Source organism: Dunckerocampus dactyliophorus, chromosome 2, assembly GCF_027744805.1.
Source record: "Dunckerocampus dactyliophorus isolate RoL2022-P2 chromosome 2, RoL_Ddac_1.1, whole genome shotgun sequence".
Lineage (NCBI taxonomy): Eukaryota > Metazoa > Chordata > Actinopteri > Syngnathiformes > Syngnathidae > Dunckerocampus > Dunckerocampus dactyliophorus.
In genome coordinates, this window is record NC_072820.1 from 19,787,316 (window position 1) to 19,798,865 (window position 11,550).

At 43.0% G+C, this 11,550-nt stretch overlaps 1 protein-coding gene across 4 annotated transcripts in view; it reads left to right on the forward strand.

Annotated features, from left to right (window-relative positions):
- The window catches only part of LOC129168473 (disco-interacting protein 2 homolog C), a 74,370-nt gene extending 63,241 nt beyond the window's left edge, over window positions 1-11,129 (forward strand). Inside the window, exons 22-38 of one of the 4 annotated variants that reach the window (XM_054753790.1) lie at window positions 687-888; window positions 957-1,066; window positions 1,452-1,532; window positions 1,605-1,728; window positions 1,852-1,973; window positions 3,480-3,591; window positions 4,819-4,928; window positions 5,085-5,215; window positions 5,286-5,454; window positions 5,529-5,699; window positions 6,187-6,216; window positions 7,269-7,330; window positions 7,394-7,451; window positions 7,509-7,583; window positions 7,656-7,830; window positions 7,896-8,019; window positions 8,440-11,129. In XM_054753790.1, coding sequence (XP_054609765.1) covers window positions 687-888; window positions 957-1,066; window positions 1,452-1,532; window positions 1,605-1,728; window positions 1,852-1,973; window positions 3,480-3,591; window positions 4,819-4,928; window positions 5,085-5,215; window positions 5,286-5,454; window positions 5,529-5,699; window positions 6,187-6,216; window positions 7,269-7,330; window positions 7,394-7,451; window positions 7,509-7,583; window positions 7,656-7,830; window positions 7,896-8,019; window positions 8,440-8,692 — 2,109 coding nt within the window. In that variant the 3' untranslated portion in view covers window positions 8,693-11,129. The remainder of the gene's footprint in view (window positions 1-686; window positions 889-956; window positions 1,067-1,451; window positions 1,533-1,604; window positions 1,729-1,851; window positions 1,974-3,479; window positions 3,592-4,818; window positions 4,929-5,084; window positions 5,216-5,285; window positions 5,455-5,528; window positions 5,700-6,186; window positions 6,217-7,268; window positions 7,331-7,393; window positions 7,452-7,508; window positions 7,584-7,655; window positions 7,831-7,895; window positions 8,020-8,439) is intronic. The other 3 variants (XM_054753799.1, XM_054753808.1, XM_054753816.1) reach the window with 3 other exon arrangements.
- The last annotated feature ends 421 nt before the right edge of the window (window positions 11,130-11,550 follow it).

Here is an 11,550-nt window from a genome sequence, read left to right on the forward strand (position 1 = left end):
GTGATGTTAAAGGCTCAGTTGTCCATTGATTTGTCATTTGTAATTATTTTTGCATCATTTTCTGCATGTAAAACTATAATTATCGTTTAAAATATAGTTTGTGTTAATATATTTGGGTGTCTGGAACGGATTAATTGGATTTCCATTATTTTCTTTGGGAAAATTTGCTTTGTTTACAGTACCTTTTGGTTTGAGTCAGACCTTCTGGAACGGATTAATGACGTTAACCAAGGCACCACTGTACTTGGAGCATCAATGGCAAAATATACATCAAGCTAAATGGAGGACCAGTAGAGGCAAGAGTGCTTGTTGTCAAAGATATCAACGATCTGGATAAATATTAAAGATCACATCACCATGGCAGGAAAATGTAGGATACAACCCACAAAGTAAGAACAATGCAGTTGGAAGGATTACATTCAACAACATTTGACATTTGACATGAATACCATGTGGCAAAGGCCTGCTCAAGAAGAAGTACTGCACTTAGGAACCATCTACATTCAATGACATTCACAGTACAACAAGAAAGACGGCAGGACAGGAAGTGAAAACCCTTAGCTATCCAGACCACAAATGATTGGATTGTGAATTGTAACATGAAGCATTTAAATGTAAACTGTATGCATGTTCGAAATAAATTAAACCGTAACAAGGATCCACATTAAGACGTGTTTGTCATGCAGGCGATAGACGGTATCCACCAAGTGGGAGTGTACTGTTTGGCCCTGGTTCCGTCCAACACACTGCCAAAGACGCCGCTGGGGGGCATTCACCTGTCTGAGACCAAGCAGCTCTTCCTGGAGGGTGCGCTGCACCCTTGCAACGTCCTCATGTGTCCTCACACCTGTGTCACCAACCTGCCCAAACCTCGACAGAAACAACCAGGTGAGGATCATGTAACACCACCTTGTAGACACTTGGACTGTCTTCATTGTCCTCTTCCTCCTCCTCAGAGATTGGCCCTGCCTCTGTGATGGTGGGGAATCTGGTGTCTGGAAAGAGGATTGCTCAGGCCAGCGGGAGAGATTTGACTCAGGTTGAAGACAATGACCAGGCAAGGAAGGTGTGTGTGTGTATGTATGCATGCTGTTAATCTGCATTATCATTCTCATCCTCCAATGTGTCCTTCCTGTTTATGATCCACCAATCATCAGGTCCATGTCCACCATGCAGCTTTTTTTGACAGTTGTCATCCACTGTGTAGTACTCATCACTGCCACCTACTGGTCAGGAAGGGAACATGAGCAACAACTGGTTTTGTTATATTAGAGTCTAAGCTAACTTTATTTGGACAACAAACTATTTGATAGTGAATCAGCAGCGCCCCTGCTGTTTGCAACCAAATAGTGCACTTGCATTTTGCCTCAATCAAATACCACACAATTAATTGTTCACTGGTAAACACACATTCGACAGTGTGTCTCAGTGTTTGTGTTGTTGTGTTGCAGTTCCTCTTCCTGTCTGAGGTTTTACAATGGCGAGCACAGAGCACGCCGGAGCACATCCTCTACACGCTGCTCAACTCGAGGGTGAGTACACACGATGGAGGAGGGAAATGCTACATTTCCGTGACTATGAATGAGTGTGTGTGTCATGTGTAGGGTACGACGGCCAGCTCAGTGACATGTGTGCAACTCCACAAGCGAGCAGAGAAGATAGCTGCAATGTTGGCTGAACGAGGACACCTGCAGGACGGAGATCACGTTGCACTGGTCTACCCTCCAGGTACGTGCACACACACACGCACGGCAGCTTCTTCCTCACATGCACACTGAGCTTTTTTCCAGAAGACATGATACCTTGTTTTTTTGGTGAATTGTTGCTGTTTTCGTCTTCATCCTCCTGCAGGTATCGACCTTATCGTGGCTTTTTACGGCTGCTTGTATGCTGGCTGTGTGCCTGTCACAGTACGACCTCCTCACCCTCAGAATATCTCCACCACGCTGCCTACTGTCAAGATGATTGTGGAGGTCAATACATGACCACATTTATTATATAGTCTAACTAGTAGTTTTATACACACTATAGAACAGGTGTGCCCAAAGTGTGGCTGGGGGCCATTTGCGGATTGTGGCTTTTTTTTTTTTTTTTTTTTTTTAGCCTTTGGCACATTCTAAAAATACAAATAAAAGAAAAAGCAAAAATGGGAAAAAAAAGGAGTAGTAATTTGATGAAAATAAAGTAGAAATATTAGGAGTATAAAGTCACAATATTAAGACAAAAAAGTTGTAATCTTACGAGAAAGAAAAGTCATAATTTTACGAGAAAGTCAAAATATTAAAGAGTAAAATCATAATTTTAAGAGAAAAATGTCGTAATTTTATAAGAATAAAGTTGAAATATAAGGAGAAGAAAATCATGTAATCGAATAAGAAAGAAACATAATTTGACAAGAAGAAAGTTGAGAGTAGTCATAATATTAAAAGAAAAAAGTTATAATCTTACAAGAAAAAAAGTCATCATTTTATCAGAATAATGTCAAAATATTAGAATAAGGTCATAATATTAAGAAAAAAAAGTTTCTCTCTTACCAGAAAAAAAAAGATCTCATTTTACAAGAATAAAGTCACAATATGAGGGGGAAAAGTTATTAAATTGAAAGTCTTAATATTATGAGAAAGCAGCAAAACAAAGTTGCAATTTTTTGAAAACTTGGTGGGTAAAAAGTTAATAATATTACTAGAATAAAGTCAAACTATCATGGGAATAAAGTCACAATATGAAGGGAAAAAAATTACGAGAAGAAAAAAAACAAATGCAAAACTGGAAAAAATAAATAAGTGTAAGGAGAAAAAGTTTTTTTTTTTTTTTATATATATACAATTTCTTAGCATGTCTACATGGTTTGGTTCACAAATTGGAAAATATCAATGTGGCCCCCGCATCCTTAGAATTTTTCAGTATGCAAATCTTTGTGGAAAAACATAGGACACCCCTGTTATAGAACTTATGTGGTAGTACAGTAGATATCCATTATTTGCTGCGGTTAAGTACCGAGACCACCCACAAATAGTGGAAAAAAACATGAGTAATTGAGACTTAAAAATAAAATTTTATATATTTATATTTCTAGCCTGCGATTGGCTGGCGACCAGTCCAGGGTGTACCCCGCCTGTCGCCCGAAGTCAGCTGGGATAGGCTCCAGCATGCCCCCGCGACCCTAATGAGGATGAAGCGGTATAGAAAATGGATGGATGGATGGATATTTCTAGCTTTGTAGGTGCAGCAGGAAAAACCATATATGGGATGTAATAAACACATGAAATAGCTACAGACAAAGACAGGACATTTTCATTCTCTGAACATGCAGCTTTGGGGCCCTGTGTTGGCTTGGATGCCCTTGGCATTCACCTAGTTCGCCTATAGCAAGAAGCGGCCCTGCTACACCTGATACTCCATCATTGGATGATATGTTCGTGCGTAGTGTTCACTTCACCTGTTAGTACATCACTTTGTATTATTGTGTTGTTGTACAGGTGAGTCGTTCAGTGTGCGTGATGACTACACAGGTCATCTCCAAGCTGCTCAGGTCAAAAGAAGCGTCGGCTGCCGTGGATGTGCGCACGTGGCCGCCAGTCCTGGACACAGGTACATGCAAACATGCTAGTGTGTGAAATAAACAACAACATGCAGACTTAGGGGGTACTGCGAAAGTGGCTCAACAAACCTGGGTTTTGTACTCAAGAGACAGTTCAACAAAACCTCAGTTGAACAAAGTGAAATGGTACTGCATCGGTGGTTAGCAACTTAACTTTGTCAAGTCCAGTTCACGGCTTTGTGCTCAGTGCACATAAAAGGGAGCGTTTGATGTCATATAATTCTACTTCCGCTTAAAAGCGAAGCGATCCCAGCCAGTGTATTTTACACAAGATGAGCAAGTGATTATTATGGCGCGTTATGAGGCGTTGAAAAAGAACACCAATAGAGCGAGGGAGGACCGCTGGCAGAATAATGCTGAGTGTATAAATGCGTAAGTTAACACTAATTATTATACCAAGTATACCCTACTAGTTTTTTCATTCATCAATGCTCAACATTGCACAACTTTGACATATTAACACTTATCCATTTAAAACATAAATTGGAGCAACAACTTTTTTAATCTTTTAAATATGTTTATATTGTCATACTTTACTGCTCTAAATTATAAAATGCTGTATCTCGTTGTGACCACTAGATGGCAGTGTTGATTTATTTTGTGACGACTTTTTTCCTTTTTGTTAGAATAAAGAAGTGTTTTGTTGCAGTTGATTGATGCCGCAGAGCGCTTATTCCTCCAGCAAATACTGTAATAAAAGAAGCAAGGACTGCTGTGACATATACGTCTGCAAACATTGGCTGAGTTAATTTCATATTGCATGTTATTCCTGATGCATGGCTCAAAAAGTGAGCAAATGTAGTGTATTCTCTCAGCTGAAAATCTATATCTCGTATGGTGAATTTCATCAAGGAATGCCAGTGGATCAGTGTGATGTCCAAAGTACCCATTCCCGTTGTAGTGCTGCCCGAATTGTTCTTGCTCCCGCGTCCACCGGGTTCTCAATAAATGGTGACACCATCTCCGAATGAGTTACACATGGACAGCAGTGCTTTCATAGCCGCTTTTAAGGTGAAAGTCTGGACATACACTGGTTGGGACCAGGTTATGAGTATAGCCTAAGTTACCATGGTGATATAGCTGCTTTAAAAGAGAGCTACATTCGTTGAACACGCAAGACTGGCTTTACACTCAACACATCTCGATAACACGCTAAACTTGCTTTGCAGTATCCCCCCCTTTATGTTATCTTTTTTTGTTGTTTTGTTTTTTTTTAGACGATTTGCCAAAGAAGAAAGCTCCTGTGCTGTTTAAACCCTCCAACCCTGACATGCTAGCATACCTGGACTTTAGTGTGTCCACCACTGGCATGCTCGCTGGAGTCAAAGTAAACACACATAATACACACTCCGCATGGACACTTACAGTTACTTTGTACCAAAAATATAAATATGTTAACATGTGACACTCATACACGTAAACGAACCAAAAGATGCTAACATGTGACTCTTTATAACGTGTATATGTGTGTATGTGTGTGTAGATGTCTCACACAGCTACCAGTGCCTTCTGTCGATCCATCAAGCTTCAGTGTGAGCTGTACCCATCCAGAGAGGTGGCCATCTGCCTCGATCCGTACTGCGGCCTGGGCTTCGTCCTCTGGTGCCTTTGCAGGTGTGTTAGCGATAGAATCTTGTGTGTCTCATTGTATCACAAAGTAATGTGTGTGTGCGTGTGTGCACAGTGTGTACTCGGGCCATCAGTCCATCCTGATCCCGCCGTCTGAGCTGGAGGTCAACCCGTCCTTGTGGCTGTGGGCTGTCAGTCATCACAAAGTGCGAGACACGTTCTGCTCGTACAGCGTCATGGAGCTGTGCACCAAAGGTCTGGGCCTGCAGACCGACGCCCTCAAGGTAAAGACTATACCCCCCTTTCCACGCCTCACCTAGACCGCCATCAACACCTCGCCTTGTCCTCTCTCTCCAAGTCTCGGGGCTTGGACTTGTCCCGCGTGAGGACCTGCGTGGTGGTCGCTGAGGAACGACCCAGGATCGCCTTGACGCAGTCTTTTTCCAAACTCTTCAAGGACCTGGGGCTCCACCCCCGAGCCGTCAGCACGTCCTTTGGCTGCAGAGTCAACCTGGCTGTCTGCCTGCAGGTACCACCTTTGACCTTTGGATCACATGACATATTTATATGCCAGTGCACAGGAAGTTTAAAGTGTCATGTGATCCTTTTCCATTGACATTCATTTCATGCTTGGCCCCGCCTTCTTTATGTCAGTAATCATGACAACATCTCCTGTCACTATGACGACTTAGCTGACATTTGTCTCCGGCCCTTTCATCATCACTCCTCCCCTTTTCGTGTATTGTTTCTGTTACCATGACAACTTAATCACACTTGGCCCCACCTACTTCATCATCTGTAACCATGGCAGCAAAACCTGTCTCCGCCTACTTTTCTAGTCTTGAATCTGTAACCCTGATGTCATATCCCACCTGTAACCATGGCAACACTAATGTCCAAGCAACCGCCTTCCTCATCGGTAACCATGACAACAAAACCTCGTCCTTCCTCGTTTAGTGTGTAACCACGGCAACATGTCTCATTCCTCCTTGCTCCTCCTCTCTGTGCTGCTGCAGCTACACAGGCTGGGACAGTCGGCCAATCAGGTAGGGATTTACCATCAAACTCCGCCCCTCTCCCATCTCGAACCCCGGCCACCAACATCTAAGCAGACTATTAAGGGGGGTATTCTGCGAAAGTGGCTCAACCAAACCAGGCCTTGTGCTCAAGATGCAGCTCAACAAAACCTAAATTCCCCAAACAACGTTTAACGGTACTGCAATGGTGGTTATCAACTTACTTTGTCAAATCCGGGTTTCGGCTTTGTGTTAAGTTCACGTTCACGTGAAAGAGGTCGTTTGACGTCATATTATTCTACTTCTGCTGAATACTGTATGTCTTCTTGTTGTATCTCATTGTGGCCACTAGATGGCAGTGTTGATGTGCGTTCATGCAAGGACTGCTGTGACGTTTCCGTCTGCTAATGTTGGCCTAATTATTAATATTTCATGTTGCATTTTATTCCTGGTGCTCATGTGAGCTTACCTACCGTATTCCCTCGGCAGCAAACCTATCTTTCTTATATATGGGTAACATCATCAGGGAATGCTCTTTTTTCTATTTTTTTTCTCCATGTCCCCTCCGGAACCTTGTAAATTGTCAGTAAATGGTGACAGCGTCTATGAATTAGTTAAACAGTGAAACTTTTATGGACGATTTTAAGATGGAAGCCAGGACATAACCTGGTTATAAGTTTGGCCGAAGTTACTACGGCGATACAGCTGCTTTAAAAGGGAGCTACCTTCGCTGAACGCGCAAGTCCGGCTTTCCACTCAACACAGCTTGCTAACCCACTAAACTCGCTTCGCAGAATACACACGAAGTCTTCAAGTCATCAAGTAGTAAAAAAAAGGTGCCGTTTTGTGGGCAGGGTTTCTACTTCCTGGTGGGCGGGGCTTAGTGACTACAGCACAGTTTAATGGCGGAGGAGCGAGGGGAGGAGTCACCTCCATGACACCACGATGATATCATCACTGCCACCACTGAGCTGCTCTTAAAAACATGTTTGCTTGTCAAAGAGTTGTCAGCAGGGGTGCGATAAACACAAAACAACAAGCGCAAGTTTTTATGTGCGTTTAATCCTGTTGGTGTTCCTCAGGGAACGTCTGGTCCCGACCCGACGACTGTCTTTGTTGACATGAGAGCGTTACGTCACGACAGGTGAGCTAACACACACATGCTAACGTTTGCTAAGTGAGAGGTTGTGACTTGTTGTTGTTTCAGGGTGCGGCTCGTAGAACGGGGGTCACCTCACAGTCTGCCCCTGATGGAGTCTGGCAAGGTGAGTGTGTTGTTCTCACAAAGGAAGTATGAACAATTAACTAGTTTCCGTAAATAGATCCTTCCTGGTGTTCGCATCATCATCGCCAACCCGGAGACCAAGGGACCAATGGGAGAGTCCCACCTGGGAGAGGTAAGTCTCATACATCAGCCATGCTGTAGGACTACGTGTGTGTTGAACGTGAAACATGAATCGCGTGCATAGATTTGGGTGCAGAGTGGACACAACGCCAGCGGCTACTTCAGCGTCTACGGCGACGAGGCGCTGCATTCAGACCACTTCAACTCCCGCCTTAGCTTTGGAGACACGCAAACCGTGTGGGCTCGAACGGGATACCTGGGCTTCCTACGCAGGACCGAGCTCACCGATGCCAGCGGAGGTCGGGAATGACTTTATTGTCTTTATTTTGTTGAGCAGTTAAAATGACTTCCTGCTTGTGTTCAGAGCGTCACGATGCTCTGTACGTGGTGGGCGCCTTAGAGGAGGCCATGGAGCTCAGGGGGATGAGGTACCACCCCATCGACATCGAGACCTCCGTCATCAGGACGCACAAGAGCATCACTGAGTGGTGAGACGCGGCATGACATGATTGCGCACACTAGAGGGGAACCATGAGTCAGCAACACTTAGGGTGCTTTGTTTGGGCACTCGATTACGCAAAATGATAAAGTACATGGCAAACAAACTAGTTTGTTACTTGCAATATTTTGCAAAAACCGAGGCAAAATTGTAGCGAAAATGTTTGACAAAACCAATTCATACGACTCCAGTATTCGCCGTACAAGTAACAATACCCCAGGATGAAACTTCCCTTATTTTCTGCAAAAAAATCTTTTACTTTCAAATGCAAACGTTGGCAGACATGCCCAGAGCTTGGACATCAAGGCTGCGTCTCACATGGAATACTTTACTGATTCAATGTGTAACATCAGAAAAACAGTCAAGTGGATGTTGTGCATACTAACTAGCCAGCGTGTCTGTGTTGCAGCGCGGTGTTCACGTGGACCAACCTGCTAGTGGTGGTGGTGGAGCTGGACGGCTCCGAGCATGAGGCTCTGGACCTGGTGCCGCTAGTGACCAACGTGGTCCTGGAGGAGCACTACCTGATCGTGGGCGTGGTGGTGGTGGTGGACATCGGCGTCATCCCCATCAACTCCCGCGGCGAGAAGCAGCGCATGCACCTGCGCGACGGCTTCCTGGCCGACCAGTTGGACCCCATCTACGTGGCCTACAACATGTAGGGGGGCTGGATTGGAAGCGGAAGGACTGTGGATGTTTTTTGGGAAGAAGCAGACAGTGTAAGGATGTTGTTAAAAAAAAAAAAAAAAAAAAAAAAAAAAGGGGGGGGGGGGGGGTGTGGGCTGATTGGAAGCCCTGAATGGAATCTTGACGGGCTGACTGCTGGTTTCCTTTTGCACTTTGAGGCCACTTTGCTTACCAAAAACATGACAGCAAGTTGACGATTCTAACGTTTAAACGTCCCCAATGATTTTTTGTCATTTCTGCTTAAACTCAGCTCCACAAGCTGTCTGCTGTTTTACACACACACACACACAGACACACACACACACATTTTGTAGCTCCACAACAGGAAGATGTTTTGATATGAGTCCTTTGCTTACTTTATTTTTTTTACCTGATACACCTTAGCTCATTTGCATAACTAACCAGCCGCAGCCTTCTTCATGTCATGTAAGTATGTATAAAAACCACAAGTCATTTAATTTATTTTGTCTCTTTTACAAGTCAGCCACGACACTTTCAACAATGTTTCAAGGAACAAAAAAAACCAACAAAAAAAACAGTCAGGCGTTTATAATGGAAAATACAGACCTGATCAAAATCTTAAGACCAGTTGAAAAATGGCTAGGATTTGCATTTTGCACATTTGAATCTTAATGAGGTTTTAAGTAGAGCTACAATATGTAAAAACAAGAATGGGGAGTGAGACAAAAACCATTTGGAACTTGTAATTTAAACAAAACAACAACAAAAAATGAAATAGGTTGTTTATCAGCTGATCAAAAGTTTAAGACCACAGGCTATAAAATTCAGGCTATCAAAATTTTCATTTTCTGTTAGGCATTCCTGTCCTCCTGATGGCTAAAGCTAAGAAGTTTTCTCTTTTTGAACGTGGTCGGATTGTGGAGCTGCATAAGCAAGGCCTCTCACAGCATGCCATTGCTGCTGAGGTTGGGAGCAGTAAGACAGTCATTCTACATTTTTGGAATGATCCTGAGCATTATGGAACAAAAAAGTCAAGTGGTAGACCCAGAAAAATCACACCTGCGCTGAGCCGGAGGATCCGATTGACTATCAATCAAGACACAGGGCGGTCTTCGACCCACATTAAGGCCCTTACTGGTGCCGACTGCAGCGTGATAACCATCAGACGGCATCTGCGGGAAAAGGGTTTAAAAAAACAAGTTCAAAGACCTCGTCTCCTTCAACGCCACAAAACTGCCCGTTTAAACTTTGCCAGGGAGCATCAATCATGGGACATTGAAAGGTGGACAAAAGATTTATTCTCTGATAAGAAAAAATGTAACCTTGACGGTCCAGATGGCTTCCAACGTTACTGGCATGACAAGGAGATCCCACCTGAGAGGTTTTCTACCCGGCACACTGGAGGGGGGTCCATCATGGTCTGGGGTGCTTTTTCATTCAGTAGAACACTGGAGCTTCAGGTGGTGCAGGGTCGTCAAACGGTGGGTGCTTACGTGTAGATGTTGCAGCGGGCATCCCTCATGACTGAGGGCCCTCGTCTGTGTGGTAACAGCTGGGTTTTTCAACAGGACAACGCTGCAGTTCACAAAGGACTTCTTCAGGGAGAATAAAATCACTCTTTTGGACCATCCTGCATGTTCCCCTCATTTAAATCCCATAGAGAACAATTGGGGATGGATGGCAAGGGAAGTTTATAAAAATGGCCATCAGTTCCAGACAGTTGATGCCCTTCTTCAAGCCATCTTCACCACTTGGAGCAATGTTCCCACTAGCCTCCTGGAAACACTCGCATCAAGCATGCCCAAAGCAATTTTTCAATTGATTAACAAGAACGGTGGAGCTACTCATTACTGAGTCCTACTAAGAAAAAATGTTGTTCTGGTTTGGAAAGTTTTTTTAATATTTTTTGAGTGCTGGTCTTAAACCTTTGATCAGTTTATAAACAGCCAATTTCAGTTTAATTGTTGTTTTCAATATATTACTTTTTCAAAGCTTGTTGTTTTTGCATATTGTAGCTCTATTTAAAACCTCATAAAGATCCAAATGTACAAAATGCAAATTCTAGCAATTTTTCAAATGGTCTTAAGAGTTTGATCAGGAGTGTATGTCATTTTAGTTTACACTCAATCCTCCTAAGGCCTTTCTCCTTTTTTCTACTTTGTCACTTGCTGACCTCTAGTGGTCGCTGCAGGAATGACAACTCGTCCAAATCAAAAAGAATAATACAAATGTTCAAGCGCCTCCTGCTGGCAAAAGTGCAACTTCTAAATCGTGTCAGGTGTACGACCTTTTGAGGTCCTTAGAGGTTGCGAATGTTCTCATTTCAACAAAAATATATTTTGGAAAAAGAAAAAGCACTTTGCTCACAGTTTTTGTTCGTTTTTAAATAAATTGTCTTTTTCGACATTTCATGTCTGTTTTGACAATAAAAATCAAACTTGTTGCCTTAAATGTTTCATGCTTGTTATTTGCGGGGGGGGGTTGCTTTAAAAAAATACATTTTATGAGAATACAGTGGATCCCTACGAAATTCGCTGACTGCTCCAAAAATATCCAAATATAGGCCCTTTTTTCCCGCAGAAAACACATCCGAATCATATGGAAGCCTGTTTCCGCCACTGAAAAAAAATCCCAGTGATAAATCATAATTATGAGCTAAAAAGTGGAAATTATAATTATACAAACTGTCCATGTACCACCTTCACTGTCGCCTTCGTCACACGGCACTCAGCACATGTGCAGTTTGTACAGTATATCACAATTTTGACGTTTTATCTCATAATTTCAATTTTATCTCATAATTATATGGAATCCCGTTTCTGCCACTAAAAGAAAAAATATCTCAAGGGTTTGAGATTTAATAAAAAGTCAA